The sequence below is a fragment of the Euprymna scolopes genome, chromosome 35, assembly GCF_053919585.1.
Source record: "Euprymna scolopes isolate OS-2025 chromosome 35, ASM5391958v1, whole genome shotgun sequence".
Lineage (NCBI taxonomy): Eukaryota > Metazoa > Mollusca > Cephalopoda > Sepiida > Sepiolidae > Euprymna > Euprymna scolopes.
The window spans coordinates 42,843,304-42,871,180 of record NC_136516.1 but is presented as its reverse complement, the minus strand read 5'-3'; the positions used below and the strand labels follow the sequence as shown (position 1 = coordinate 42,871,180).

Below are 27,877 nucleotides of genomic sequence, written 5' to 3'. Positions count from 1 at the left end.
GAAATGCTCATTTACCAAAATAGTTGTATTCCAGTCAAAAGCTATAGCAAAACTATTCTATTAATAATAACTGTTACTGAAAAACGAACATGAAATAATACATGCTGATGTATTGTTTAGTTGAAAGTACACTAAAGTCAGTGCTTGTCATGATCAATATTTTTCAGCAATTGTCAGGTCATAGGAAAATAATATTTTTTTATTCTTTGATAGTAAATATATGAAAACAGAGCGTATTAGTGCAAAATGCTATAGCAAAATAGTAAAAACAAGCATTAAGAAAAAAAAAAAACAAAGAAAAAATGTAATGTGAAGGAATACTTGTTGCATTCAAAGAGATCGTCTCCTGTCAAGGAAAAACAACTTTGAAAGAGAAATTATTTTAATATTGTAATAGTTTTTATATTAAAGAATAAAAACACACTTGTATTAGATTAAAATGCTATAGCAAAATTTCAAAGCAATCAGTCCACTTGTTTTTTAAATTACCTGTTTGTAACAAACAAACATTTACATTTTTATTTTTATAGATATACAGATATATATGTGTGTGTGTGTGTGTGTGCATGTGTGTGTGTGTGTATGTGTGTGTGTGTGCGCGCAGTATAATTGTTATACATGTTGTTATTTATATTCAACCAATTTCCATATAGATCCCTTAACATGGACCCCCAAAATATGATTTTTTTTATGAGTTCTATTACAGCTTCTGTGGACCCGGTTGAGAATTCCTGCTTTCAATAAATATTTCTCTATGAAGTTTTGAGGTTTTTCTCCGTTTCATCCGACTGTGTTTGTTTATAATCTGGCCAGAATTCTTTCTTCATATTTTCAACATATGTTTTTAAATTTGGATGAATGTTGTCTGAAAGAAAAATGTAAAAAGAAGAAAATAACTACAGGGTTAACTTAATTAATATTTATTAGCAAAATTCTGTGGAAATTCCACACTTATTTCAACATCTATCTTTATAATTTACTGTTAATAAAAATATTTGAAATTTTGTGGAATTCGCTCCAGACAAGGCATGACCCAATCACCTAATAAGAAACCATAAAAAAAATGAATCATTCATTAATGAGCGTTCGTTTTTCAAAGAAATATGCAAATTAGTTAACCTTCATGAAATCGTCCATATATCCATGACTGAGTATACAGGGTAACCCCCCCAAAAAACAAAAGCTAAATGGAGGCAATCTAGAACATATGCTGTAGAACGGAGAAAAAAAGGCCAAAGACCCTAGTGTTTTGATGTGATGCTTTGAATATAATAAACTAGTTATGACAAAAGTTTCATTTCATTCGGACAAAGCACTAAGAAACAGGGCCTAATTAGAGTTGGGGCCCGATTTTTTTTAGGTCACCCTGTATTAAGAAATTTGTTTAAATAATTTGAAAAATGCACCCCTATTACCAGCAATAATGAACTATTCTATGACATCACTTCCACTTCCGTCCTTGTACGAGTACGAGAAGCGGTTTACCAGAGAGTCGGTGACAGACACGCGAAGCGGATAGTCATTCACAACTAATCCTGCCATGAGCAAAAATATTTTTGTATGTATTTTCCCTAATACTTATTTATTCAACCACTAACACCACAAAAAAAAAAAAAAATCACAAATTTAAGATTGTAACAATTTAACATTTTTTTTAAATAATCAATATTATATTTCCTGTATTCTCACTATAAAAATAATCCTCAGTTAAATATTCTTCAAAGCAAAGGTCACTCTTTGAGATATGTTTATTTGAAAATTTATGACACCAAATAAATCATAATTCATCATCTTTGCTAATCGGACATTTTCCTGTGTGAAATTTGATAATGTATATATAAAACCTGGTGTGCCCCACCCACTTTGACATCTGCCACCCTCACACACTGTTATTTGCCATGGTTTTCTATTCGTCTTCATCTTTTCTACTTGTTCTGGCCATGTTGTTGTCTCTCATATAGGCGATTGTTGAGAGTGCAAACACTGGCTCACAAGTAAATAATAAAATAAAATAATGCCATCTCACAATGCATTCTTTAGATGTAAATTGTAAACTAGATGTGTGTGTGTGTGTGTGTGTGTGTGTGTGTGTGTGTGTGTGTGTGTGATACCATAGTGGAAAACAACACTCCAAATACTAACATGCACATCTTTGTAGAAGTTGATGTTTACACATCGACATAAAATCAAAATGTGTAAACGTGTTTGTACGCATGTTGTTTTTGCATACACGATCCTGAATAAAAACAATTAATTATATTGTACCTATTTACTATGCCTCCCCACGGGACAGAGTTAGACACCAGGGTCGTTTTTTAACGTGGAGAAAAGGTACAAACATAAAAATTGTCTCAGTCGTGAAGGATTTCTCCTCCACCGAAAGAGAACAAGAAAATGAAGTGCAGCATCTGAAGAACAGATGGTATTTATTTGCTCCCCCACTGAGCAAATTAGGCACAAGGCCGTTTTTAATGTGAGGTAAAAACCAGCTCCCCAAAAAGGGGGCACTCTGGTTACCAAAAATAATAATTGTCCCAGTATAGAGGGTTTCCCCTCCATTGACTGGTACAAATTATCTTAAGTGCAGCATCTGCCGGAACAGATGGTATTTATTTGCTCCCCCACCGAGCAAATTAGGCACAAGGCCGATTTTTAATGTGAGGAGTGAAGGGAGGGGGAAGGGAAAAAGGGGACCAGCTCCCGAGAGGTGGGAAATGGGAGCTGGTTAATGGTCAGGCATGTGGGGTTGCCCCCACATCTGGTCTTTGCTAGTCATAGCTAGTCATAGTTTGCAGCATCTGCCGGAACAGATGGTGTTTATTTGCTCCCCCACTGAGCAAATTAGGCACAAGGCCGTTTTTAATGTGAGGTAAAAACCAGCTCCCCTTAAAGTAGGCAAAAAGGGGGCACTCTGGTTACCAAAAATAATAATTGTCCCAGTATAGAGGGTTTCTCCTCCATTGACTGGTACAAATTATCTTAAGTGTAGTATCTGCCGGAACAGATGGTATTTATTTGCTCCCCCACCGAGCAAATTAGGCACAAGGCCGATTTTTAATGTGAGGAGTGAAGGGAGGGGGAAGGGAAAAAGGGGACCAGCTCCCGAGAGGTGGGAAATGGGAGCTGGTTAATGGTCAGGCATGTGGGGTTGCCCCCACATCTGGTCTTTGCTAGTCATAGCTAGTCATAGTTTGCAGCATCTGCCGGAACAGATACTACACTTTGATCTTGACCAGAAGGCCAAGCGCACTTGGTCTACAATTCATTATATTGTAGACCAATCAGAAAACTTTCTGAATTTATTTGAAATGATCTTTCTGGGAGCCTCTTAAATCTATATAATTATAAAACTCTGTGGAACTTGCTTGCTTTCTTACATCTTGTCTTCGATGATTAGGTGATTCCATCTTTTAAAAAAGGGATGACTGGTGAATTTATATATATATATAAATATATATATGTTCAACGAGCACGATTAGTGCTATTGTACAACTCATGTTCTCTACAGAGCCAAGTTATAACAACAGGACCATTGTCAGCACCCTCAAAACGCATCACTGAATTGCTACGAATAACAGGGACGTGCCCAGGGTGATGAAAGACAAAATTTTTGGCCATGGTTATGGTCTTTGGTGTGGTTTCAATTGAGGGCCACATCATAACCATCTCACATCTTCAAAGTCGGCTTGAAAGTCAGTACCAAAGTGTACGTGGATGTGCCGAAGAGTGTGGTGATCCCATGATGCAATTAGGTTGCAGCTGGCAGACACTAGCTGTGGCAGCAGGACTTGGCGCTGGCCCACAAGACCAAAGAAACCCAGGCTTGGCTTCAGAAGGAGAGCTACGACTTTGTAACCTTCTCACTACCCCCTCCTCCCCGAACTGAACCTGCTGGATTACTTTGTTTGGTCATACGTCGAGAACATTACCAACATGACCTCCTGCAACACCAAAGTCAGCTTGATAGCTGCCATCTGCCGAGTATTCGCCAAACTCCTGCCGGTGCTTGTAGAAAAGGTATGCTCCCAATTACGGACCTGTATCGAGGTGGTGATTGAGGCTGAAAGCGGCTACATTGAATAAATGTCAGCTCTACTTTTTTTTTCAATATATTGTTCCACCCTCGCAGGAAAATCTACAGGGTGGTCAAAAAGTCAGGTAACATGTTAAAGGTAGAAAAAACAATATGATCCATTATAATCTCTATTCGTTTAATATTATTTGTTTAAATATTTGAGTGTAATATATAAACTTACCCCTCCTGATTTCTGGCTTTGGGGCTATGTAAAGGATAGCGTTTATGGCAAGAAGCCTGATACAATAGCGTCTTTAAAGTTATTTATTGAAGAGGAGATTGCGCGGATATCAGCTGACATGATTACATGTGTTACACAATCAGTGGTTAATCGCTTCCAGCGAATGATAGAGAGAAATGGACGACAATTAACAAAATAAACATATTTCATGTTTGTTTCATTTTATATTTCAATGTATGGTACTTAAATATACGTGTATTGCTAATATCGTTTTTCTTTAAAATGTTACCTGACTTTTTGACCACCCTGTAGTTGGGCCATCCCGCCACTCCAGAAAATACCTGACCTCTGACGCAGTCCTCCTCTTCTGTAAGATCCAGATATGTCTGAAGACGGATTAATGCTGCCACATCTGTTGAGGTCTCACTCAGACCACTCTTTCCTCTCTGGACAGAGTGCAAAAACTAGTTGCATCATTCTATAACTCCAGAAAATACCTGACCCCTGATGCAGTTGTAACGGAAGCGATTTGTAGGGATCGTTATGTCGGCTCCAACATAGAATTAAAAAAAACAAAATACCTATACACATATATATATATACAAGTAATATTTATTTAAACAGAGAAATCATGAACAATAACAGAGTGTTGTGCACCCGCGTGTGTATGTGCATATGAACGGGCATGCATGAAGTTGAAATGTTCGTTGCACGTATATGTTCATTGTGTATGTGTGTGTGGTTGTACACGAGAGTTCGTTAGTTCATATTATATCGCCTTACCTTAAAACAAAGGTACCTATGTTTTAGCTTAAAACGTAAGTCTTGCTTGCCGAAGCAAATGGAAAAGTGCATGTGTTCACATGGATGGTTCAGTGAAAAAGAACATGTGTCTACACTGACAAGTTAGAACACAAAAAAAGAGAGAGATAGGTTAGGGGTAGGGTTAGTCAGACGAAAAAAAGAGAGATAAGTTAGGGTTAGGTTTAGTTAGACGAGAAAAAGAGAGAGATAGGTCAATAATGGAAATAGCTAGAGAGCAAAACAGGAAGTAGAAAACGCCATCTGTTGGATAAATCTAAAGTTGAGACAAGGGCAAATAACTTAGCGTACTTGAGATATGTTTGTGTGCGTGTGTGCGCAACATATCTATTAGCATATCAGTCTGAAAAGCATCTGCCCATAATACTCCCCATAGGGAGGTGCTGTCCAGAACACCCTTTCCTCTCTTGATAGAGTACAAAACTGACTTTGAAATCTAGTGGGGTAGGTCTCTTCTATACCTTGCAGACTCTGTCACATAGAAGCGATATTGCTGGCCTCTCTTTACTGTATCATTATGTTAATGGTAGGTGCTCGACTGGGCTCCAGTTTCTGGTCTCCACTACAAAACATTCACAGCTAGCCCTTGTCTATTACAATAACAAAGGACTTAACTTTCTCTCACTCTCTCTGTACCAAAAACAACATGGAACTTCCATGAACAAGGTTTTTTTTCCTACAAAATCCCTTCTGAAGAACAAAATACTGTGAAGCTGCTTCCCTGCTGACTACAACATAGTTGTGTTCAAGTCTAATATAAACAAGTACTTTTTTTAGCTGTCTTCTTGGATAATCAAGTTGTCTTAAGTAACTTTTTGTCTATTTTATCCACTGTTTTCAATTTTCTCATGGTGATGATCATTGTCCAAGTGACAATCCTTGAGTGACCTACGGGCCTTGATAAGCGGTGATCCATCAGAAAAAATATCTATTTATCTTAACAAACAGTTAATATCAATCATCATCATCATCATATTGCATGAATCTGATGATTCTATTGTCAGCATTGGTTTCCCCAATATTTTTCTAGTGAGAATTATTTCTAGAAAGACATCAGGTATTTACAAGAGGGACCACATGAAGGTTGCCACCATCCTAAGTGAAAGTGATTTTTTTTTAATGAACTGGATTCAAACTCGGAACACTTCAAAATTGAGTGGGGATGTCCTCTTCTCTTCCCCACAGCCTCTTTCTCACAGAAAGGAGGGGGTTAAGATTTTTGCTTGCTGCTTGAGGCACCCATACCTGAAAATGCTAATGGGGCTGCCCAGGTAATTCTTAATAGGTCACAGTGCTCCTCCTTTAAGGGTGCTAGTTTAACTTTCCTCATCTTCTGACCTTGTGTCACATTTTCTAGTAGTGGGAAGGAAGTAAATAATGCCTCTTTCTTTCTAAATAATTTTTCTTTTTTCTTCTCTTTACCTAAAACCCAAACAGAACTTCCATAAACAAAGTTTCTTTCCAAGAACTACTGTTAAATATCCAGGTAAGATGTACTAAAAATATCATCTAGCAGGAGTATGCACACTTGACATGGACATGCACATGGTCAGAAAAAAAATCAATATGATTGATTGTCAAAAATAAAATAATTGTTGATTGATTCAAGTCAGCTGATCAGGAGAAATAAAGATATTGGATTGCCATAAATAAAGTAATTGTTGATTGAAATCATCTGCAAAGGATAGCACCAGAAAAAAAATGCCCTATTTCTGAATAAACGTCGTGTGGGTAGGATTACATTTGTTACAAGAACAAGTTACCTGTTCTTGTAAGTGAATAAATATGAGATAGGATAGCCGAGGATTCGAACCTGAAAAGCTAGATTTGGAATTGAGAATTCCGATCATAAGTTAAAATAAATAATACAGAATGTTATTGAAAATGGAATGTAGAATTACCATTGTTAGTTCAAATAAAATAGTTAGATATCTGTTTATTGAAAAAGGAATGTAATGATGAATTTTGTGAAGTTAAAATAAGAAATTAAAAAACGAACAATGGAAAATATCATACTTATTTGTAAAGTGGGTTAGAGAAATTGGCTTTGTAGAAACGTGAGGAACAATGCATGCTTAGAGACGGAGGCATGTCAGGCCACGAGTCCGAGATGCACGTGTTTGGTCACGCAATGACGCCATGATTTCTCAATATAGAGAGCTGTAGGTCAGTAAGTCAGTTAGTCAGTCAGGTGAGAAGAGAGAAGTCAGAGGTCGGACAGGGTCGGACAAACAAAACTGACATTCTGCCTTGGAAGCGAAGGTGAGAAGAAGGAAATCATGTAGAGACTTTGAATTCCTTGATGCAAAGCCATTGACCGGTCGAAATGGAATAAAGGCACATCACCATATTTTTGTATCTGCGTCTTCGTGTTATGTTATTCAACAGAAAGTTATCGTGAATTTATATTATAAGAACTTTGTGAAAATCATCATCTCAAAAATAGGTTAAGAAACATATGTGTCAGTGTTATAGAAACACTCCCATTCACAGAACTGTCAAACGCATAAATGTCAAACTATCTCCTCTAACTATCAATCAATCTATCTATATATCTAAATCCATGAATTACATGTCTGTATTAAAATGTCCCTGTCTCTCTTTATATATACCCTGTCTATCTCTCACTAAGTCTCTCTCTCTAATAAGACAATATATAACACATTTACAGTAAACTCTCACAGTAAACATTTGCAAGTGGATTCGTGGGCTAGGGTTAGATTAAAAATCTTAACATAAGGATGGATCAAACAATAATTTCTCAACATACAAAATACAGAATAAACACCACTGTAGAATGCATCATGCAATTGTGTTAATTTATGTGGGTGGAGAAACGATCTCTTTAGTGATAAGCTTTTTTTTTGAAATCGCATCTTTTCTGATTTTTGTGCATCTGGACTACTTTTTATTTCGAAGATATGCTGTAAAAGATCCAAGATAATGATAATAATAAAATAGAAATTAGTCCTTATCTCACCATACAAAATGCAGAATAAATACCACTATGGAATGCATCGTGGAATGGTGTCAGGTTATATCCATGGAGAAATAATCTTTTTATTTTTTCAATTGGATCCTCTTGAGTAATAAGTTCTTTATTGTTTTATTGCATCTTGTCTGATTTTGGGGTGTGAGGGTTATTTTTTTATTTGGTCTGATTTTGGGGTGTGAGTGTTATTTTTTTATTTGGTCTGATTTTGGGATGTGAGGGTTATTTTTTTATTTGGTCTGATTTTGGGGTGTGAGGATTATTTTTTTATTTGGTCTGATTTTGGGATGTGAGGGTTATTTTTCTATTTGGTCTGATTTTGGGGTGTGAGGGTTATTTTTTATTTGAGCAAGATGTAAGATAACTTCTTACTGTCGCGGATACATAAACATTATACACTTGTGCATATTTTGTTGTAACCCAGGTTGTGAATGCGATATATAATCTATCCCGGATTACGCTGGCATGTTGGAAATTGGGATTTTGCTGGCAGGTTTGTTAGTGAAAAAGAGTTCAAGGGGTTAAGTGTTAACTTATGTCAAACGCTGCAGTTGAGGTCAGCGGTGACGCCTGAAATATCATTCGCTTTGTGTGAAAGAAAACATGGAAAGAAAGAGAGAAAGATATCCTTTCACTTGCATGCAAGTGCAGTATAGCTTCCAATTTTGGACGAAGCAGACGTGTTGGGTCAAATGCGAAAATGCATTGAAGAAAAAGAAAATAAAAAGAAGTGGATCAACAATGCGATGGTTTAAAACCCACCCCCTGTTCACTCGTAGACGGATAAAGTAATCCATGCCAGAAAATCAGCATTATGGTTTCGTCAGATGTTCCTTTACAGCATTGACCAGTTACAGAAAGAATCGATCAGAGAAGATCGAGAAACAGAAAAAAACAGGTATAGTGACTTTATCATTGAATATATACACAGGACGTCCAAAAAGTCACTGAAGGGTTTTAAACTTAAATAGATTTTTTATTTTTGACGATATCTTTTTGTAACTTTAAGACAATCTGACTAAGACATTGGGAAATTTAAAAAAGTAAAATGCAAAATTCAAACAAACTTTATTTATGAAAATTAATGTCTTTTAAATGTTGCCCATTTTCAGCTTCACATATTTGTGCTCTTTCCAAAACATTATTCATGACAGATTGCAGAATCTCTGGATTGCAATTTAACTCCCTTATTTCGTTCCTGATGTTTTCCTTCAATTCTTGCAGGTTTTGGGGTTTGACGTCTCAAGGTCTGCCAGTTGGCAGAACGAAATAAGTGAGTCAAATCGCAATCCAGAGATTCTGCAATCTGTCATGAATAATGTTTTGGAAAGATCACAAATATGTGAAGCTGAAAATGGGAAACATTTAAAAGACATTAATTTTCATGAATAAAGTTTGTTTGAATTTTGTCATTTTTACTTTAAATTTTCCAATATCTTAGATTATGTGAAAATTACATGATGATATCATCAAAAATAAAGAATCTATTTAAGTTCAAAACCCTTCAGTGACTTTTTGGGGACACCCTGTATGTACACACACTAGATGTGTCACGACTACATATATAGACATGTAATAAGAGACATTAATAATAATGAGACTTAAGCACAAAAGACAAGGTCCTGGATATGACCTTAAACTATATCCGATGGTGAGGCCCCAGCTTGCGGGCTTTGGGGAGTGTGGAGCCACCCCTTAATTGCCATTGCTCCCAGGTCCACTTTGGAGTAGTAGTACCTGTTAGGGTCCCAACTATGGGTTAAATAGAAACCGACTTGAAAAAAACAAAAACAATATCCTATTAAAAACTTTTTCTTCCAAATCAGTGGATTCGGCATTAAATAATCTGAAAAGGTTTGATATGCCGTAAAACAAAAACAACCAACCAACAAACCAAACAAAAGACAAAAATCTCCAAAATATTACAAAACTCTGTTGTTCTTATGCTGTTTATCAAAAACTTGTTGATGCTTGTTTTGTTTTGAAAGTTTTATTTTAGACAGAACAAAAACAGAAGTGCATGTACATGAGAGAGAGAGAGAGAGAGAGAGAGAGAGAGAGAGAGAGAGAGAGAGAGAGAGAGAGAGAGACCCATTTGCAGTGAAATGGAGTTGAGGGAGGTTACTTACATAGATAAGCAGGCCAACTTTTAACCACTTATGCACATCGTCTCTGCTCCCAGTCTCCTCGGCCAGAGATGGCCAAGACAACAAAGTTTTATGTCTGTTCTGCTCAGTTGTCAAAGACAGTAGCACAGAAGTCATGCGATTTCTGAGTTCTACTTTTGGGCATCATCTTCTCTAGCCTCCCTTTCATTTTCTAACAGATGCTGTTCTATATAAGATTCTAAAATAATAATATCAATAAGGTAGAAATTACTCCTTACCTTTAAGGATTTGGTTAATCAAACTATTCTCCGACAACATAAATAACAATGCTAACATTCCGAAAATGGCGCTGTCGGCTTCACACGGTTGATTTCCCATCAAGAACATATTTTGACCTGTGATTAAATTTTAATAAAAATGAAAAAAAAAAAAAATTCCTTTAACAACGTAAACGAAATATCAACAGAAAAAAATGAAGTGTTCTTATTGAGATAGCAATCCTCAGAAATTACGGTAAAGACGATTGAAATACAAGGTGCCATCAATAAGTTTCCAGATGCAAGATGGTTCAAAAGCAGTCTGAAGTATTCCATACAATCCTGTGGAATTTTTTCCAAGTTTAATACAGAATTTTATTACATATCGTTCTTCTGTGTTCTTACATTCAGACTGCATTTTGGAAATTCACCAGCTGTGACAATCAGGCTTTAGTAGGGTGTATTCCAATTCCTGCTGTAGCTGTTTATTTGAACCTGAAATCATAAAAATTGGCCAGTAATCTCAGAAGATGTATAGTAATAACATACTAAATTTTCAAGCGTCTACAACAATTTTAAATGCCTGTAAAAAAAAGTCTGGAAACTTATTGAGGGCACCTCATAGTAATTGATTGCATGGTTACATATAATGCTACTAAAAAGGGAAAATATATTATCGACGACAATAAAATATTTATTTAAATATCATAGATTCTCTTCCAAAAAAAAAAATAAAATAAGATGCAACACTCAAGAACAAGTCCAACAAGTAGCAATCAAGTAAATGAACCTATGAGGGGTGTGCAATAAGTAATGCCCCTGACCCACTTCCAGTTGTCTGATCTAGCTGAAATTTTTCATGTGCGATGATTTATATCTCTATGGGCTTTGTAGCAAATTACAGCTCTGAACTGTGGTTTCTGCTTTACAGGTGTTTGAACTGAGTCAGGTGTGAAATGGAGCCTGTTGAATGTCGAGCAGTGATCCGGTTTTCGTATTTGAAAGGACGTACACCACAGGAGACTTTTGATGAAATGAAAGAAACTTATGGTGATAATGCCCCGTCATATGGCCTTGTAAAACGCTGGCATCGTGAATTCAAACATGGCCGGAAGTCTGTGGAAACAGCTCCCAGACCTGGTCGCCCCCCCCCCCCCTTCTGCCATTGATGAGGCATCTATCCATCAAATTGAGGCTGACATTTTGGAAGATCGGCGCATTACCATTTGCCAAATAGGCCAAGATGTCAAGATTAGTACAGAGTCTGTGGAAACTATCATTCATGACCATTTGCATATGCATAAGGTGTCTGCCAGATGGATTTCCAGGTTGCTCACACCATTCCAGAAGTGAGAACGTGTTGAGTGCTCGAGGATGAGTTTGGAGATGTACCAAGAAGATGAGTCAAAGTTTTTCAAAAGACTGATTACATGGAATGAAACCTGGGTCCATTACTATGATCCAGAGACCAAAGCCCAGTCAATGCAGTGGAAGCACTTGGACTCACCACCTCCAAAGAAGGCAAGGGTGCAGCCCTCAGCTGGCAAGGTCATGCTCACAGTCTTCTGGAACCAGGACGGAGTAGTGATGACAGATTTCCTGGCAAAGGGTAACACAATTACAGGAGCCTATTATGCTTCACTTTTGAGGAAATTAAGGGAAGCTATCAAAATCAAGAGACGGGGCAAGATCAGCAAAGGTACCCTCCTCCTGCAGGACAACGCTCCGGTCCACAACTCGCATGTCGCCAGATCAGAAGCACGGGCATGTGGTTATGAAATCCTTCCCCATCCTCCCTATTCTCCTGACCTTTCACCCTCAGACTTTCACCTTTTCCCAACCATGAAGTTGTTTTTGAAAGGAAAGCGTTTCCTAGATGATGCAGCCTTGATTTCTGAAGTCATGTCGTGGTTGGAGGACCAACTTGGGGTGTTCTACAAAAACTGAAAGAAATACATAACTCTGGGTGGTTCCTATGTAGAGAAAGACTAATAACTGTGCCAAGTTTCGTTGCTCTACTGCTATGGGAAGTGAGTCAGGGGCATTACTTATTGCACACCCCTCGTAAGACATAGTTTAATTTTATTAATTCGCTATGCATGCCTTGCATAAAGAATCGCGCTCCAATGTGGGGAAACCATAATGCTGGAGCCTGGTTCGAAAACGGTGGTATTTTTAATAGAGTGGCTGAAGTTTAGGACAGGCATCGTTCTCCATATTTTTTAATTAAAAGAGTAATGGCTAAAAATTGATATTGCTTGAGTATTGACGTGTGTGGTAAGCAATTTATGAAAGTGGTTGTCAATGACTTTTAAATATTCATTTAAATATTATAAACTCCTTTATAATTAAAAAAAAAATAAATAAAATGCAACACTAAAGAACAACACCAACAAATAACAATCAACTTGAACACAGCATTTGGGGATTGCTTGGCCTTTTGGACAAGATAAAAAAAAAAAAAAAAAAAAATGTGCATGTGTGCACGCACGCACGCACGCACGCACACACACACACACACACACACACACACACACACACACACACACACACACACACACACACACACACAAGTTGTAAATATATGTTTTTTGCAAAAACGCTGGGGTTTTCATTAGTTAGTTTAGATTCCACAGCGTGAATGAGATATTGTGGTAAATGTTGCCAGTCAAGAGTAAGTCACCACAGACTCCATTTTTACTTTAGTTACAAAGACCCTGCAACACTCCCCCCTCCCCAGATCCTATAGGGCCTTGTGCCTAAATTTGTTTTGTCTTTTGGAGATTTTACTTTGTAGTTTTTTTAATTTTATATTGAAATTTTTTGAATTGTAATTTTTCTTTAAACGGAATAAATGAAGATCAAGGTGTAGTATCTGTTCCGGCAGATACTGCATTCAAAGACTATATGTGGGGGCAACCCCACATATAAGACCATTGCTCTTGTAGCAATCAGTTATTGGTCAATGTAGGGGAACCCCTTCATACCAATTGTCACTATCCAGCCCCCCTACTCCCCGGGGAGCTGGTCCCCATTTCCCCAATCTCTCCACATTAAAAAACGGCCTTGTGCCTAATTTGTTCAGTGGGGAAGCAAATAAATAAAAACTCGAACACAGCATTTATATATATATATATATATATATATATATATATATATATATATATATATATATATAGGAAATTATTACTGTGAGTCCAGAATGAGTTTACATATTGTTTCAGCTAGGGGGAAATCCTCAAAAAGAAGAGGAAATATCTGACTAGCTTCGTCATATATATATACTGCTATGGCTACACATTGAGGACTCTACTCTGGTTTTTTTCACCACTGATAAATATATATATTTTATATTAAAAAATAGTTTTATTTAACACAGTATTTTTTTTTATTAATGATGTGGAGTATTAACTATCTTTTGCTTGGTAATCCATTACGAAATTAGGAAGGTTGATGTTCATCAGTACGGAATTAAAATCCATTATAGTTTTTTGAGGAACAGGTTTAGAAATGTTTTGATGTAGATAGTTATCTCTAAATTCATATGTCTGGATGAAAGAGAAAGATTTAGAGAACGTCATTAATTTCTACTTGTGTAAATAGAAATCCCTTCGATGCCTCCGTTCAGTCTCAAAAGATAAAGGATACCCCCTGTAAGGGAAGCTGCACATATAATTGTGTGACAAGAGTTGCACAATTCTCAACCACACCTCTCCTGAATCGGCACTGTTTGAGTCCAGTGGCAAGGAGAAGTCCAGGACGACTGGAAAAAACAGACAGCACGTTTGTTAAAAACTGAGGAAGGCTCTGCTGACCTTTTTCGGTAATTTCCGTCAGCTGCCGAAGGAGCCCAAACCATCTTTGTGAAAATTGCAGATCAATAAATGCAGATCAATAATTGCAGATCAATAATTGCAGATCAATAAATGCAGAAGTACCAAAGTTGAATAAAGTTAAATAATCAGTGAACATTGTATTTTTAGATAGGAAGCATCAGAATAAATACATAGATGATACTGTCAAGTCTGCTGCAAAAAGAGTGGGCGCCCTCTTTCGAGATAGTAAACTTTTCACACCTGCCAATATCACGTATCTCTACAAAGCCACCACTCATGGAGTATATATTAATTTGCTGCCAACCTCAGCAAGATGTGACACAAGGTCAGAAAGTGGGGATGTCCAGCCAAATCCGCCTTAAAGGAGGAACACTCTGGCCTAGCAAAAATTGCCGGCCATCTTCATCAGCATTCCCCAGTAGAAGCAGCCTAAGCAACAAATGATAAACTTGCCCCACCCAAAAGCCAGCTAGTAAGGCTTGGGAGGGTGGACTGCCTAGGTAATATCCAAGTAACGTACCTCAGTCCAACAGGACAGGTACTGCGCCAGTTCTTTGCCCCCTACCTGTTGGGCTGATTGTCAAGAACGGATACTTTTCTACCTAATCTCCAAGCAACTGAAGCAACAAGGAGACTCATCCTTCAACATCAAAAATAATGGGAGGATATGGAATATTGTTACCACATTTGGGTTGGTGCATTTTCCACTTGTCTCTCCTTCTTAGACAGCATCTAAAAAAAGAGTCTTTAACCTAATAGCTTCTACATTATCTACAAAGCTCAACAGACCCCAGTAAGTAAAAGAGCAAACTAGATAAGTTTAAACGGATATTTAGAAACGGTTAGAATCGAACACAGTAAAAAGAGTTAAAAAAGAATACATATTGAAATCCTTGTTCTCACAAATAACTAAATATTATTTATGTCAGAGATAGATATTTAAATCATGAATGTATTCGATTGTTCATTCTTTTAGAAATAACTGGATATCAAATATGTCAGTTAAAAGAATGGACAATACAAGTTTAGAAATAATGATTAACAAAATAGGTTTAAAACGATACAATTCAATTTAGGAATTTCTTTGTTCACCAAAGGTGTGTGGATGCATGTGCAAAGCGCACATGTAATTTGAAACGTGAGGGAGTCACACTGTTCACCATATCTCTGACGTCATCAAGAAAGGAGTTTTCTAATATACTGAGACAGAGTTCGAAGTCAGAAACAGACAGAAGAGAGACAAAGCCAGAGAGCAACTTAGTCAGAGTCGAGTCAACCACACTGGGAGCTGACGCCCCCTTGGAGGTCAGAGGGGGGGGAGATAGGACAATGTAATAAAAAGGCTTGAATCCCTGATCATCATTAATCATCCAGCTGGTATGAATAAAGAACCATCTATATTTGTAAACTGTTGTCTTCGTTTGTTATCATTCTAACAAAAGGAAAAGGTAAATATGTTTTATCTATCATCTTGTAAACAAACTTTGTATAACTCCATCAACGTATTATGTGTCTTGTCCACCATCATCAATAATGTATTCTCCCCTCTATATGTGTTAACAAAAACTGTTGCATAAATGTCTCAGCTTCGTATTAATAATAATATGAAGTCTCCAGGAATTGTCACAGTCGTCGTCGTGATATAAACAGTATATAAATGTCATTATCATCTTCTGTATTATGTGTCTCCAATATGAACACCCGATCGCTATGCAACAACCCAACCAACAGCAAAATCCCACCCCTTCACTGTTATAGTCCCCAAATATTGAAAAGCTTCCTGCTCTAATAGCTTCTTTTCTCAAATCTGTTGCCTAAGTACAAAAAAGATTCTCTAACTGAATCGCTCCTGCACTGTCTACCAAGCTCCAGCCTTTGCCCCATCATCACATTGTTGCATCCCTTTGCTTCTTTTACAAGTACTTCCACGGACCATACTCTAACAAGCTTATTCCACTTGTACTCGCCTCCATTGTAAATACTCCTGACTAGGTGTAAAATTCCACCCTTTCACTCGAGAGGTGTCCACATGCCAAAAAACGTTCTACTAAAATTGCTATTTTCTCCAAAACACTTGCCTTTGAAATTCCCTTCCTATTCCCTGTTTCTTCAACTGTACCAACATGCAAAAATTAAAATGTAATGTGAACAAGCATCTCATTACACAACTCCCTACTTAGGATGCCCCTATAAATCTGGCCACTAATTCATAGTACCTCCTTGCAACCTATTCATCGTAAGAATGAAAAACAAATAATATAACATGACTGATTGTCAAAAAATAAGATAATCGTTGATTGAAATCTAACCACTTAGAAAAAACAAACATAGGGTAGACTATCATACCTCTCCCTCTCAAACAAGTCATAATCATTATTATTCTTCAGTCCATGGAACCCTCATGCAAGATATCCAGCAATGGGAAATTCTCAATGTTTCTGACCCCTTTTAAAGTCCAAAAAGAAAGAAATAAAATAAGAGGAACAATTTAGCACCAGTGCCTGGAACAGGTGCTCTCCAAGTGTTGTATTTCTATGATTAAAATAATTATGACACTATAGACATGGAATCGATGCTCAGTTACAACGGCAACAAATGTGTTTTCAAATATACGTCATCTTGCCGACACTTTACATGGCGTCGCCAATATGGGAAACCTGCTACAAGTAACGTTTGAATATGGACAAACAAACACAGCAGACATTACTGCAACAGATCTACAGCAAGAAAATATCACCCTGCGAAGAGATGGAGGTGGATGACACAGCTTCCCCGGAGATGATGGAGGTTGAGGAAGACCAACCGGTGCATCATAGCAGAAGGGTGATGCGACCACCCAGGAAATTATCCCCACAGACATGGGGAACGTCGCACGACTACTCCAGAGCCTCTAAACATTGGACCACAACGTGAGTGTCTTGTGGCCCTGGAAGGGGGAGGTGGAATCGAACCCAGACGCTCAGTTACAAGACCAGAGTGGTCTTGGCGTCACCCCCATAAAAGTAGACTCACCCGATTGCATGAGAGGCGAGAGCGGGCTACTTAAAGAAGACATTCCTGGCAACGAATGTGTTTTCAAATATAGATCGTCTTGCCGACACTGATATATGAAAATTTGATGAGCATGCACGGAAGTACTCGAGAATTGTATGCCAATGCCTGCGGTGAAAATGAGTTCGTCCAAAGGCTATAAAAAACTTATAACAATCATTCAGCGAGTAACTCTCAAGGTTGCTCTCGTAACGTATTGTGCTAAGTCATTGTATTTGGGATTGTATCGAATCATTGAGGGTGTTCGGATTCGAATCAATGGAGTTGGTCAGGATTGTGTTGTGTCGAATTGTCGTGATGAATCATCAGAGGCGTTTGGGTTTGAGTCGACAGAGGTGTTCAGGATCGTTTTAGGTCACATGGACGAAATTGTTCAGGACCGTGCTGCTGCGTGTGATATTCTTCTTTGTTTTCTCTTCCCTCATGAACCAACAGAAAATATAACAATATATCTTTATTCTTGGTGACGGTGATTGTTATTAGCTATGCACACAGGAATTCAATGGCTTGATTCTTCTCCAATCCAAATCGTCAGTCAACTCTGATATCCATTTCAAGCTTTTATTATATAACCATATGTGACGACCTTAAACATCTCCTTAGGACAGCATTGTTACTGTAGTCACACCCCAAGGACATTTAACTGGATTGAGCTGACTTTAGTTTGATTTGATTACACCTGTGTATACTTCAAGCATCCAACATTTAACTTATCTTTTTGATATTCGATTATGCATGTTGTTTCTTCCCATGAAAGTGGCTGATATCAGGTTTAGTATTTTTATTCAAATGACCTTTATTATTTTATGTTGTTTCTTGTACAGGGTGAAACGATAGAATTGTCACCATAGAAAATGCGGCATGATTCCATTTCCATTTGATGAAAACCTCTCCGCCGATCCAAGTTATGATAACAAGATCGTTGCGAACACCCTTAAATTCATCACTGGATTGCCGCGAAAAATACAGGGCCATACCCATAGTGATCAAAACAAAGTCTCTGGCCATGGTTATGGTCTTTGGTGTGCTTTCAAGTGTTGGCCACATCATGCCACCTCACATCTTTGAAGTAAGCTTGAAAGTCAACACCAAAGATGTGCTGAAGAGTGTAGTGATCCCCTGGTACAATCATGTGGCCATTGCAATCAGGTGGCAGCAGAACTCGGCACTGCTCCGCAACTCCAAAGAGACTCAGGCTTGGCTTCAGAAGGAGTGCTATGACTTTGTATCCTTCTCTCACTGGTCCCTCCTCCTTCTTCCATGACCTGAACTTGCTGGATTACTTCATTTGATCATACATTGAGAACATCACAAACATGACCTCCCACGACACCAAAGCCAGCTTGATCACCACCATCTACCAAGTATTCACCGAGCTCCTGCTGGCCCTTGTGGAAAAGGCATGCTCCCAGTTCCAGACCCATATCGAGGCAGTGATTGAGTCAGAAGGCGGCTACATTAAATAGATGTCAGCTCTCAAGTTACCTGAATTAATTTTTTCAATAAAAGTTTTAAAATAAAGCTGTAGTGTTGTTTCCTTTAGGGTGGCACTTTAAATGTACCCGGCATTTTCCGGTATTAAATGTAACATTAAATTACTTTAAAAAAAATGAAGTAAAAAAAAAAAATAATGGAAAGAAACTGAGACAGGTGCATGCAAGTATTATATTTTTGCTAAGCAGTTCACTTTTTGTAAGTAAAAAAAAAAAAGAACTTGAGCTGAGATCAAAACCAAAACCTAGAGAGAGTGAATCAAGTACGATTACCATTAAACCAACTTGCAACAATTTTTAAAAAGTGTTTTCAAACCTCGTGAAACAGTTTACAAACAGATAAAAATCTGATGACCCCCCAAGTACCAATTTTTTAATTTTTACCCCTTAGCAGTCCTTTTTTCTGGATGAAAACCGATTAAAAGGTTTTCCACATGTCCACATTCCCTATATATCAAATTTCAAGTCTTTAGATCAAAAATTTGTTAAGTATATAGGTTGAGAAGTGTCTACATACACACACACACACACACACACACACACACACACACATTCTCACTTTTATAGATATATAGATAACAAAGCCGCTGACGCTGGAAGTAGCTGCATAAAAATGTGCAAATAACCAAGCTGGCTGTGCGAAGTGACGTTGATGCCTCCGTTCCATCTCGAAATATAAAGGATACCCCTTGTAGGGGAAGCTGCATGTGTAATTATGAGACAAGGGTTGCGCAATCACCAACCACACCTCTCTTGAATTGGCACTGCTCGAGACTGGAAACAATGCCAATATAAACGGAGAGCACATACCTCACCTGGAAGTCCCAAATGATCACCCATTTAGTACTGACCAGGTTCAATGTTGCTTAACTTCAGTGATCGAATGGGAACTGGTTTGTCAGCATGATTATGCCATATGTAATGTGACATCAAAGCAGAGACAAAAGGACAGTGGTGTTTGAGATATGATGAAAGAGCATGTGTTCAAGGCACGCGGGTGATATTACAGCAGAGACTAAAAGTCATACATGGCTGGAGAATGAGAAATTAACACTTTAAATATTTAGAAAAAATGCGTTGTTGGAAATACCAGATATAAAGGCTTTTATTTTATTTAATTGGAATTCATTATTGAGATGAATATTATTTATCAATTTTATTTATTGCGAACTATTATCCTCATCTTTTTCTTAGTTGTTTCACAACGTTTCGGCCAACTATTCCTTTGGCCTTCTTCAGGTGGTAACCGCGATGGGATTAGAACTCCGAATCTAACTACATCCACTGCAATTACTGCCTTTCGTAGTTGTTGTCGTCTCCCCACGTTTTGGCGAACTAAGCCTCTGGCTGGCTTTGGGTAGGGTTTCAGGTGAGAATTGTCTGGAGATAGCGGTTTAAATCCTACTCAAAGCCAGCCAGAGGCTTACTTGGCCAACATGTGGTGAGACGACAACACCTACTATAAAATTAATAAAAGCTTTTGTTAAAAAAGAAAGTCGAGTTTCTTCCTATTCTCTGTTTCTTTGATATAACGACTACGTTAAAATAAGTTCAAAGTATAACTGTTAGTTATTACTTACCAATTTGAGTGGATAAAGCTTGCAGGTCTTGTCTGCAAATTCTCTCCCCTTCTTCTTGACTGTGGCGGCCGTAACCCTGGCAATAAGCCTCCTCTTTAATTTTTGACTGGATTCTCCGTAAAATGGAACCACTTAATGGTAACTGCTTCTTCAAGAGAGACTCGTTGTAATCATAGACCCACCGACTGAGAGCTAAAATCCTGAAATTTAAAGATTAATGAGAAAACTTTAACATGTTACGATAATCAATAAACGAGATTTTAATGTTTGCTTATGTTCTTTTCTAAAAAAAAAATGTTCTCATTCATTATTGATAGTCTGACTGGAACAGATACAGTGAGGGCATTGCCACGGCTGCTGCAAAGAAGGTGGGATCTCTTTACTGTGCTAGTAAGGTACTTAGCTTGAAAGTATCCTATACCTCTACAAGGCCACCATTCGCCCATGTATGGAGTATTGTTGTCACATTTGGGCTGGTAAATCTGCTTCTAGTCTCTTAATCTTGGACAGGGTACAAGAGAGAGTTGCCAACCAAATTGATCCCAAACTGTCAGTTAGGCTTTAGCCTCTGTCCCATTGACGAAGTGTTGCATCCCCCTGCCTATTTTACAAGTATTTTAATGGTAGATGCTCTGGTGAACTACAAGCCATTGTACCCCTTTCGATGTAAATACCCCCAGCAAACCTGATAAGCAGCAAAATCCCACCCCTACAAAGTAGATATCCCCAGATGCCAGAAAGACTTCTGCTCTAATAGTTTCTTCTCCAGAACTGCTAGACTTTGGAATTCCCTTCCGGGTTATTGTTTCCCCGCCTGTACTTACATGCAGAAGTTCAAGTGTAGTGTAAACAGTCATCTTGCTGCTAAACTCCCTATATAGTGTCCCTGCAATTATATCCCAAATAGTAGCTCATTACATCAAAGTGGCACTGTGTATAATCAACAAGGGTAGAACGTCATCTTTCCGTCAACCATGATAGGGTAAGAGTTCTAAGTAATTTGCAACTGTATTTCGTGTTTAACGAGTATTGTGCATTTAGACTCTAGAAGAGTGTAACTTTACAACTTCATTTTTCTAAGTACGTTATCCAATACGCTAGATGTTTATGTGGACAACAACTGACATTGAAAACAATAAACTGAAGAATTGAAGAATTCCAAACATCCAAATAATGTATGATGATCTTAAAAATTCAGAAACATAAAATTATGTCAGGTTTTATCTTCTTGTTAATTTGAGATTTATCCAGAAAATAAAAAAAATTAGTTTTATTTTTTTTAAGAATTATTGAAAACACTTTCTGCACTCTTTTTTTTTTTTTTTTAAAGAATTATTGAAAACACTTTTTGCAGACATTTTTTTTTTTTTAATTATTTAAAACACTTTTTGCGCTCTTTTAAAAAAAAAAAAAAAAGAATTATTGAAAACACTTTTTGCGCTCATTAAAAAAAAAAAAGAATTATTGAAAACGCGTTTAAAATTTTTAATTAAGAATCATTGAAATTAGTTTTATTTATTTTTTTTTTTAATTATTTTAATTTTTATTGTATATTTTTTTCAATAATGTCCTTTTCTTATATTTTATTTCAATAAATAAATCGCTTCACAGAAATACTGAAGAACAGCCTTCGGGCCAATATCACAGTGTAGTGTATTCTGATACTACACTTTACCTTTTCTGTCCTCGGTCAGTGGAGGAGAAATCCTTCACGACTGAGACAATTTTTATTTTTGTTTCTATCCAGAGTGCCTCTTTTTGGATAGTTGGATTTTCCCCACATTAAAAACCGATCTTGTGTCTAACTCTTTCCTCGTGGGGAGGCAAGTAAATAGGAACAATAAAAGTGAAACCTTTCACCACTTCCGGTAGCTAACACACCGGAAGTTAGGAAGTACGTTAGTTGACTATAGCCAGTTAAACATAAGAAGAAAAACAAGTTTGTTTACTTGTTTAAACTCATAATTTTTTTAAATCCAGATAATGTTTTTTTAATAGTAAATATTTACAAAAAAAAAAAGACAATGAAAAGTAAATATATCAACAAATTATTTCATTCTCCCAAAATCTCGACCAGTCAGTCTGAAAAAAAAAAATCCCAGAAAACTAACAAACAAACGAAAAACAAACAAACAAACAAACAAACAAACAAACACACAAAAGCTAGTTTATTTTTTACAAAGATGATTTTAGAGGAAAACAAATAGCGTACTAGTCTGTCTAAATTACAATCGGTTGTTTTTTGTTGTTAAATCCCAGGTTGCTCGAATGACGTGTCTAAATATCACACAAGTAGAAAATCAACAGAAATATGTGTTGTACATTTATCGTGCCTTACTTTGTTGTACATAATTAGTAAAAACTCATAATAAGACATAGATATAAAACAATATTTATTTTTCTGAATAAACTTAAAAAAATAAATAAATAAAAATCTGACCCGTTGAGTTAATGTAAGCAGTTAAACATTAAGTTAATGTAAAATAGCTTGAATCAGGAAAAAGTGAGTTTGCAAAGCCAGTCAAATATGCAAAAGTAGTGAAAAAAATTTTTTTTTTAAATCGAAAATTAACCTCTTTCTGTTCGCTATCCCTCTCTGCTTATTTTCTTTTTTCTCTTTTTCTTTCCAACTGTAATAACCAGCTATATCAAATCGATCGTCACATAATCAGAAAAATGTTTTCGGCCAGAATTTATTCATTTCAGGAACAATTTGGTTTTGTCACCGTTCGCCCACGCAACTCTATCAATTGTGATTGTGAAGCAATCTTTTCACACACACAAATCCGTGGGACTATATTTTTGTTTATTCACGCATACAGACAGTGAACAGGCCGGAACATTCTAGAAAATCAATATAAAAGACCTGACGCACCATAAACAAATCAGTTCTAGACAAGGTTTCCGCAAGTTACTCCGCCGCTGCCCGTGATTATCACACATGTCTGACTCCGTTTTAAAAATGTAAAACTGCAACACAAAATATACCAAGCAAACTGCAACGGAAAAATTGCTCAATCCTTTACCAATAAAGCTCATACAAAAAACAAAAAAATGAATATTTTTCCTCGCAAAACTCTTACCTTCCTGGAATATCTTCATTTGCCGTGCTTACAATGGAGTCACCACTTATCAAGGCCCGAAGGCCACTTGAGGATAAAGGTTAACGAATGTAAGGTGGTAGTTTAGTAAGCGTTAATCGTGTAGATTGGGTAGAATTTGGATTATTTTAAGGGGACGGATCAACAAGAACTTGTTTACATTGGACTTGAAGGCTTCCATATTGTAATTGGCTAGGAAGCAGTCCAGTGAAACAGTGTTCCACATATGGGTAGTTCCAGAAAGAAACTTTGTTCATGGAATCTGAGTTTAGAATAAGGCACAGATACTTTATAAAATATGTTGGCAATAACAATTTCCCAGTCGTGAAAGATTTCCTCAGTCACAAAGATTTCCTCAGTCACAAAAGATTTCCAGTTAAAACCCTTACGATTACAGATATATTATTATTTCTTTCACTTGGATCATAATTCTGGTCTTTCGTCTTATAAAAATGCACATTTCCCCACTCTATTCATGAACTTTAATCTTATCAATTTCATGTTCATGAGAGATCACGAACATACGGAATTGGATACCAATTACACATCTTTCATATATAAAAATAAACTACTTCTGGTTAAATACAATTTATTATTTTGAGTTTTAGAATTTGTTCACGAGTTGATATTTTTTTTTTTTGTTTGTTTTGTTTTGTTTATCTTGTAAGGGAGAAGAGTTCCCACCTATGCTCCAATCACCATCACAAATTCGGACATCAGTCGTTACTCAAATCCTTACACAACTATGAGGAATGAATAGTAGTATTGCCTGTAGCGATATTTCCTTTTGTTTGTAACTATTTCAATTTTAAAAGACAGAGAGAGAGAGACAGAGAAAGAGAGAGGGATAAGAGAGAGAGAGAGAGAGATAGAGAAAGAGAGAGGGATAAGAGAGAGAGAAAAAGAGAGAGAGATAGAGAAAGAGAGAGGGATAAGAAAAGAAGGAACAAAGTGAGTGAGTGATAGAGAGAGAGAGAGAAAGAGAGAGAGAGAGGGATGGTAAAAGAAAGGGAGAAGAAAAGTAAGAGCAGAGAAGAAACAGTAACTGAAATAAAAAGGAAAGAAAAAAGTGACCGTATGTATATATCCTATACATTACGCATAGAATGAGTGATCACTTTATTATATGTCTTCAAATGTTACATCATTTTAAAAAATAGATTCTATGTATATACCATAGTCACAAATACGTGTTTATTTAAATAATATATAATATATAAATAATCTCATAATTTTTTATGGGTAGTATTCTAGTTCAGTAAATTTTCTTTAAACAAACGACTAAATTCCAATTTATGGTCCTCCCTTGCCAAATTTACACAAAACACTCGACTAGCTACAACCACTATATATGATTTCTCCACTCTCTATCTGTACCTAAATCTAAACACAGATTCCATGAACAAAGATTCTTTCCCAGAACTACCCACCTGTTGAACACTGTTCCGCTAGCCTGCTTCCCAGTTAAATACAACATCGTAGCCTTCAAATCCAATGTAAACAAATTTTTGTTGAGTCGTTCCCATAAATAATCAAATTCTACCCAATTTACACCATTAACGATTACTATACTACCGCCTTACATTCATTAACCCTTATCCTCGAGTGGCCTTCGAGCCTTGATAAGTGGTGACTCCCAAGTAAAAAAAAAAATTAATGAGGAATGACAATGGCATACTAGTAGAGATTTTCTTTGTTCGTTTTTATGTATGAAATAAGCAACAACTTTGCTACGTGTCTTCAGATGTTATGTACTTCCCATGACGTAACTGCTGGTACACGTTAGCCTAATTTCTTGAAAAATGAAGAAATGCATTAACCTATCAGTAAAAGCTTTCTTCAATCATTTTATGCATAGAATAAACGGCTGCTTTGTTACATACTGCTTTGTTACCTATCTTCAAATGTTATCTACTTGCTCCCATGACATAACTTCCGGTAAATGTTGGCCTAACTTCTTTGAAAATGAAATAAAACATTAACTTACCAGTAAAGGCTTTCCTCAGTCATTTTACGCATGGAATGAGCGATCGCCTTTTCCCTCAGAGTCAAATGCTTGCTCAGGTCAACATCGAATTCTTCATTAAGGAACTCGATAATAAACTGAGAGTCACTGTACACTTCCTCGTTATACATTATCCAAGGAGTTTTATTCTTTGGCGACATTTTCAGACAATATTCGTTCTGAAAAATAATTACAAGAATATAGCAGATATGGATGGCAGTAACAAAGATGGCGGCGTAGTTCAGATCAGTAATTGGCAGTAACCAAAATGGCAGCCAATAATCAAATGCAGTTGGCAGTAACAAAGATGGCGGCGTAGTTCAGATCAGTAATTGGCAGTAACCAAGATGGCGGCCAATAATCAAATGCAGTTGGCAGTAACAAAGATGGCGGCGTAGTTCAGATCAGTAATTGGCAGTAACCAAGATGGCGGCCAATAATCAAATGCAATCCGTGGCGTAGTTAACGGCAAACTGATTGAATCCAAAATTCAACAATTTTTATCATAGTTTTGAAAGGTTTTCATTGGTTGTTTAACACAGCCGGCAGTTATAAAAATGATTGGCGAATCCATTTGTCACATATCCCCATTAGGAGTCAAAAACATTTTACAAAAAATCTATCAGGAATATGTACGTAGTACGATAATGTATTGAGGTGAAACCTGACTAGTAATGGTTGAGGACATGCGTTGCATGGAGAGAAATGATATGAGAATGATATGATAGTTGTTTCTTTTTTTTTTACATGGGGGTCACCACTTATCAAGGCCCGGAAGCCACTCGGGGATAAGGGTCATTGTGTGTACAGTAATCGTTAGTAATGGAGATTTGATAAAGTGTTTTACTTAAGGGGGCGATTCATCAGGAATTTGTTTATGTTGGACTTAAAGACATCTAAGTTATAGTCAGGTGGGAAACAGGCAAACGGAAGAGAGTTCCACAAGCGTGCACTTCTAAGAAAAAAGCTTTGTTCATGGAATCTATGTTTTGATTTAGGCACAGATAAAGAGTGGGGAAAATTACTGACAGTGATTTCAGATAGACGGGTGTTTTTCGTGAAAGATTGGCGAGGGGAGACCAGAGATTTGAGCTCGGACGACCACTTGCCATGGAAATAACGATAAAACAAAGACAGGCTCGCAACGTCTCTTCTGTGGGAGAGAGGCTGCAGGGAAGAGAAAAGGGCATGCCGCACTAAGCCACGAAGTCTATTTTGTACTCTGTCAAGACAGGGTAGGTTGTTTTTAGCAGCTCCTGCCCAGATGTGGCAGCAGTACTCCATCCTTTGACGTACTTCGCTTTATACAGATAGAGAATTGCATCAGTAGTGAGATATCTACTGGAGCGGTAGAAGGATCCCACCATTTTCCCAGCGACCTTGGCAACAGACTTGATGTACGTGTTCCATTTCAGATCAGGGGTAAAGGTCAAACCCAGAAGCTTGTAACATAAGCTTGAAAGACTGACCTCAGAGGCATATTAAATCTGGGCAAACCTTTTGTCTAGAATCCTTATTCCAGTTTTTATCAAAATCCGATTTGGATTCTAGAAAATATCTACGATTTAAGGGGTCTTAAGAAGAAATTGAAATTCGAGGAATCTTGCTTAATCGGTATCGAATGACTTTGGATCTACTTCAATGCAAATCTGAAATATTTGCATTTTCAAGTGGGTTATGTCCTCTAAAACCTTTCAAAAGAATTGAAATTTGGGGAATATTTATTAATTAATATCTAATTCCTATTGTTAAAATTTTTCCAAATTCGAATGTATCTGAATTTTTGCAAGTGACTTCCACCTTTTATTTTTACCTGCTTTGCTCTGTGCTTTGCATAAAACTAAATTAAACTAAATATAGTTCACATTATCCACCCTTACGCTGATAGGATGTGTTCCCATCCCAAAATTCATGAGTGCATCCTATATATAGAAATAGATATACAAATACGCATACCTTTGCCTTCTCCCATCATCATCATCATCATCATCATCATCATCATCATCATCATCATCATCATCCCCCCCCCGCTATTTTCAGTTTAAAGCCCGTTTCATATACTAAGATATGTTGATTGCTTTGTAGAAATTAACTTCCAAATTAATTTTCCGTTGCCCAGTTCTTCATTTATCCTTTTTTTTTTTTTCTATCAAATCCATCCCTATGACAGTTTTTGGCAATTTTCTATGTCACATCCGGGTATTCTTATCATTGAACAGTGATAAAACAAAGACTGTTGGACGTTCCTGCCTGAAACCTGGTGGACAGGTCAAGCATAAATCAGAGTTTATTTGTATCAAATATAGATTTCATAAGCGATTTCATCTGTGATATTTGGACGAGGCTCAGCCTTTATTTCAGCATTTCCCATTAGGA

At 37.0% G+C, this 27,877-nt stretch overlaps 1 protein-coding gene across 2 annotated transcripts in view; it reads right to left on the bottom strand.

The window, feature by feature from the left end:
- Window positions 1-305: 305 nt before the first annotated feature.
- LOC145259837 (failed axon connections homolog) overlaps window positions 306-27,877 on the bottom strand; it is a 54,516-nt gene continuing 26,944 nt past the window's right edge. For both annotated transcript variants that reach the window (XM_080117666.1, XM_080117665.1), the window contains exons 3-6: window positions 25,484-25,680; window positions 20,396-20,595; window positions 10,457-10,573; window positions 306-865 (exon numbers count right to left, since the gene is read on the bottom strand). In XM_080117666.1, the coding sequence (XP_079973792.1) occupies window positions 753-865; window positions 10,457-10,573; window positions 20,396-20,595; window positions 25,484-25,680 (627 nt within the window). In that variant the 3' untranslated portion in view covers window positions 306-752. The remainder of the gene's footprint in view (window positions 866-10,456; window positions 10,574-20,395; window positions 20,596-25,483; window positions 25,681-27,877) is intronic.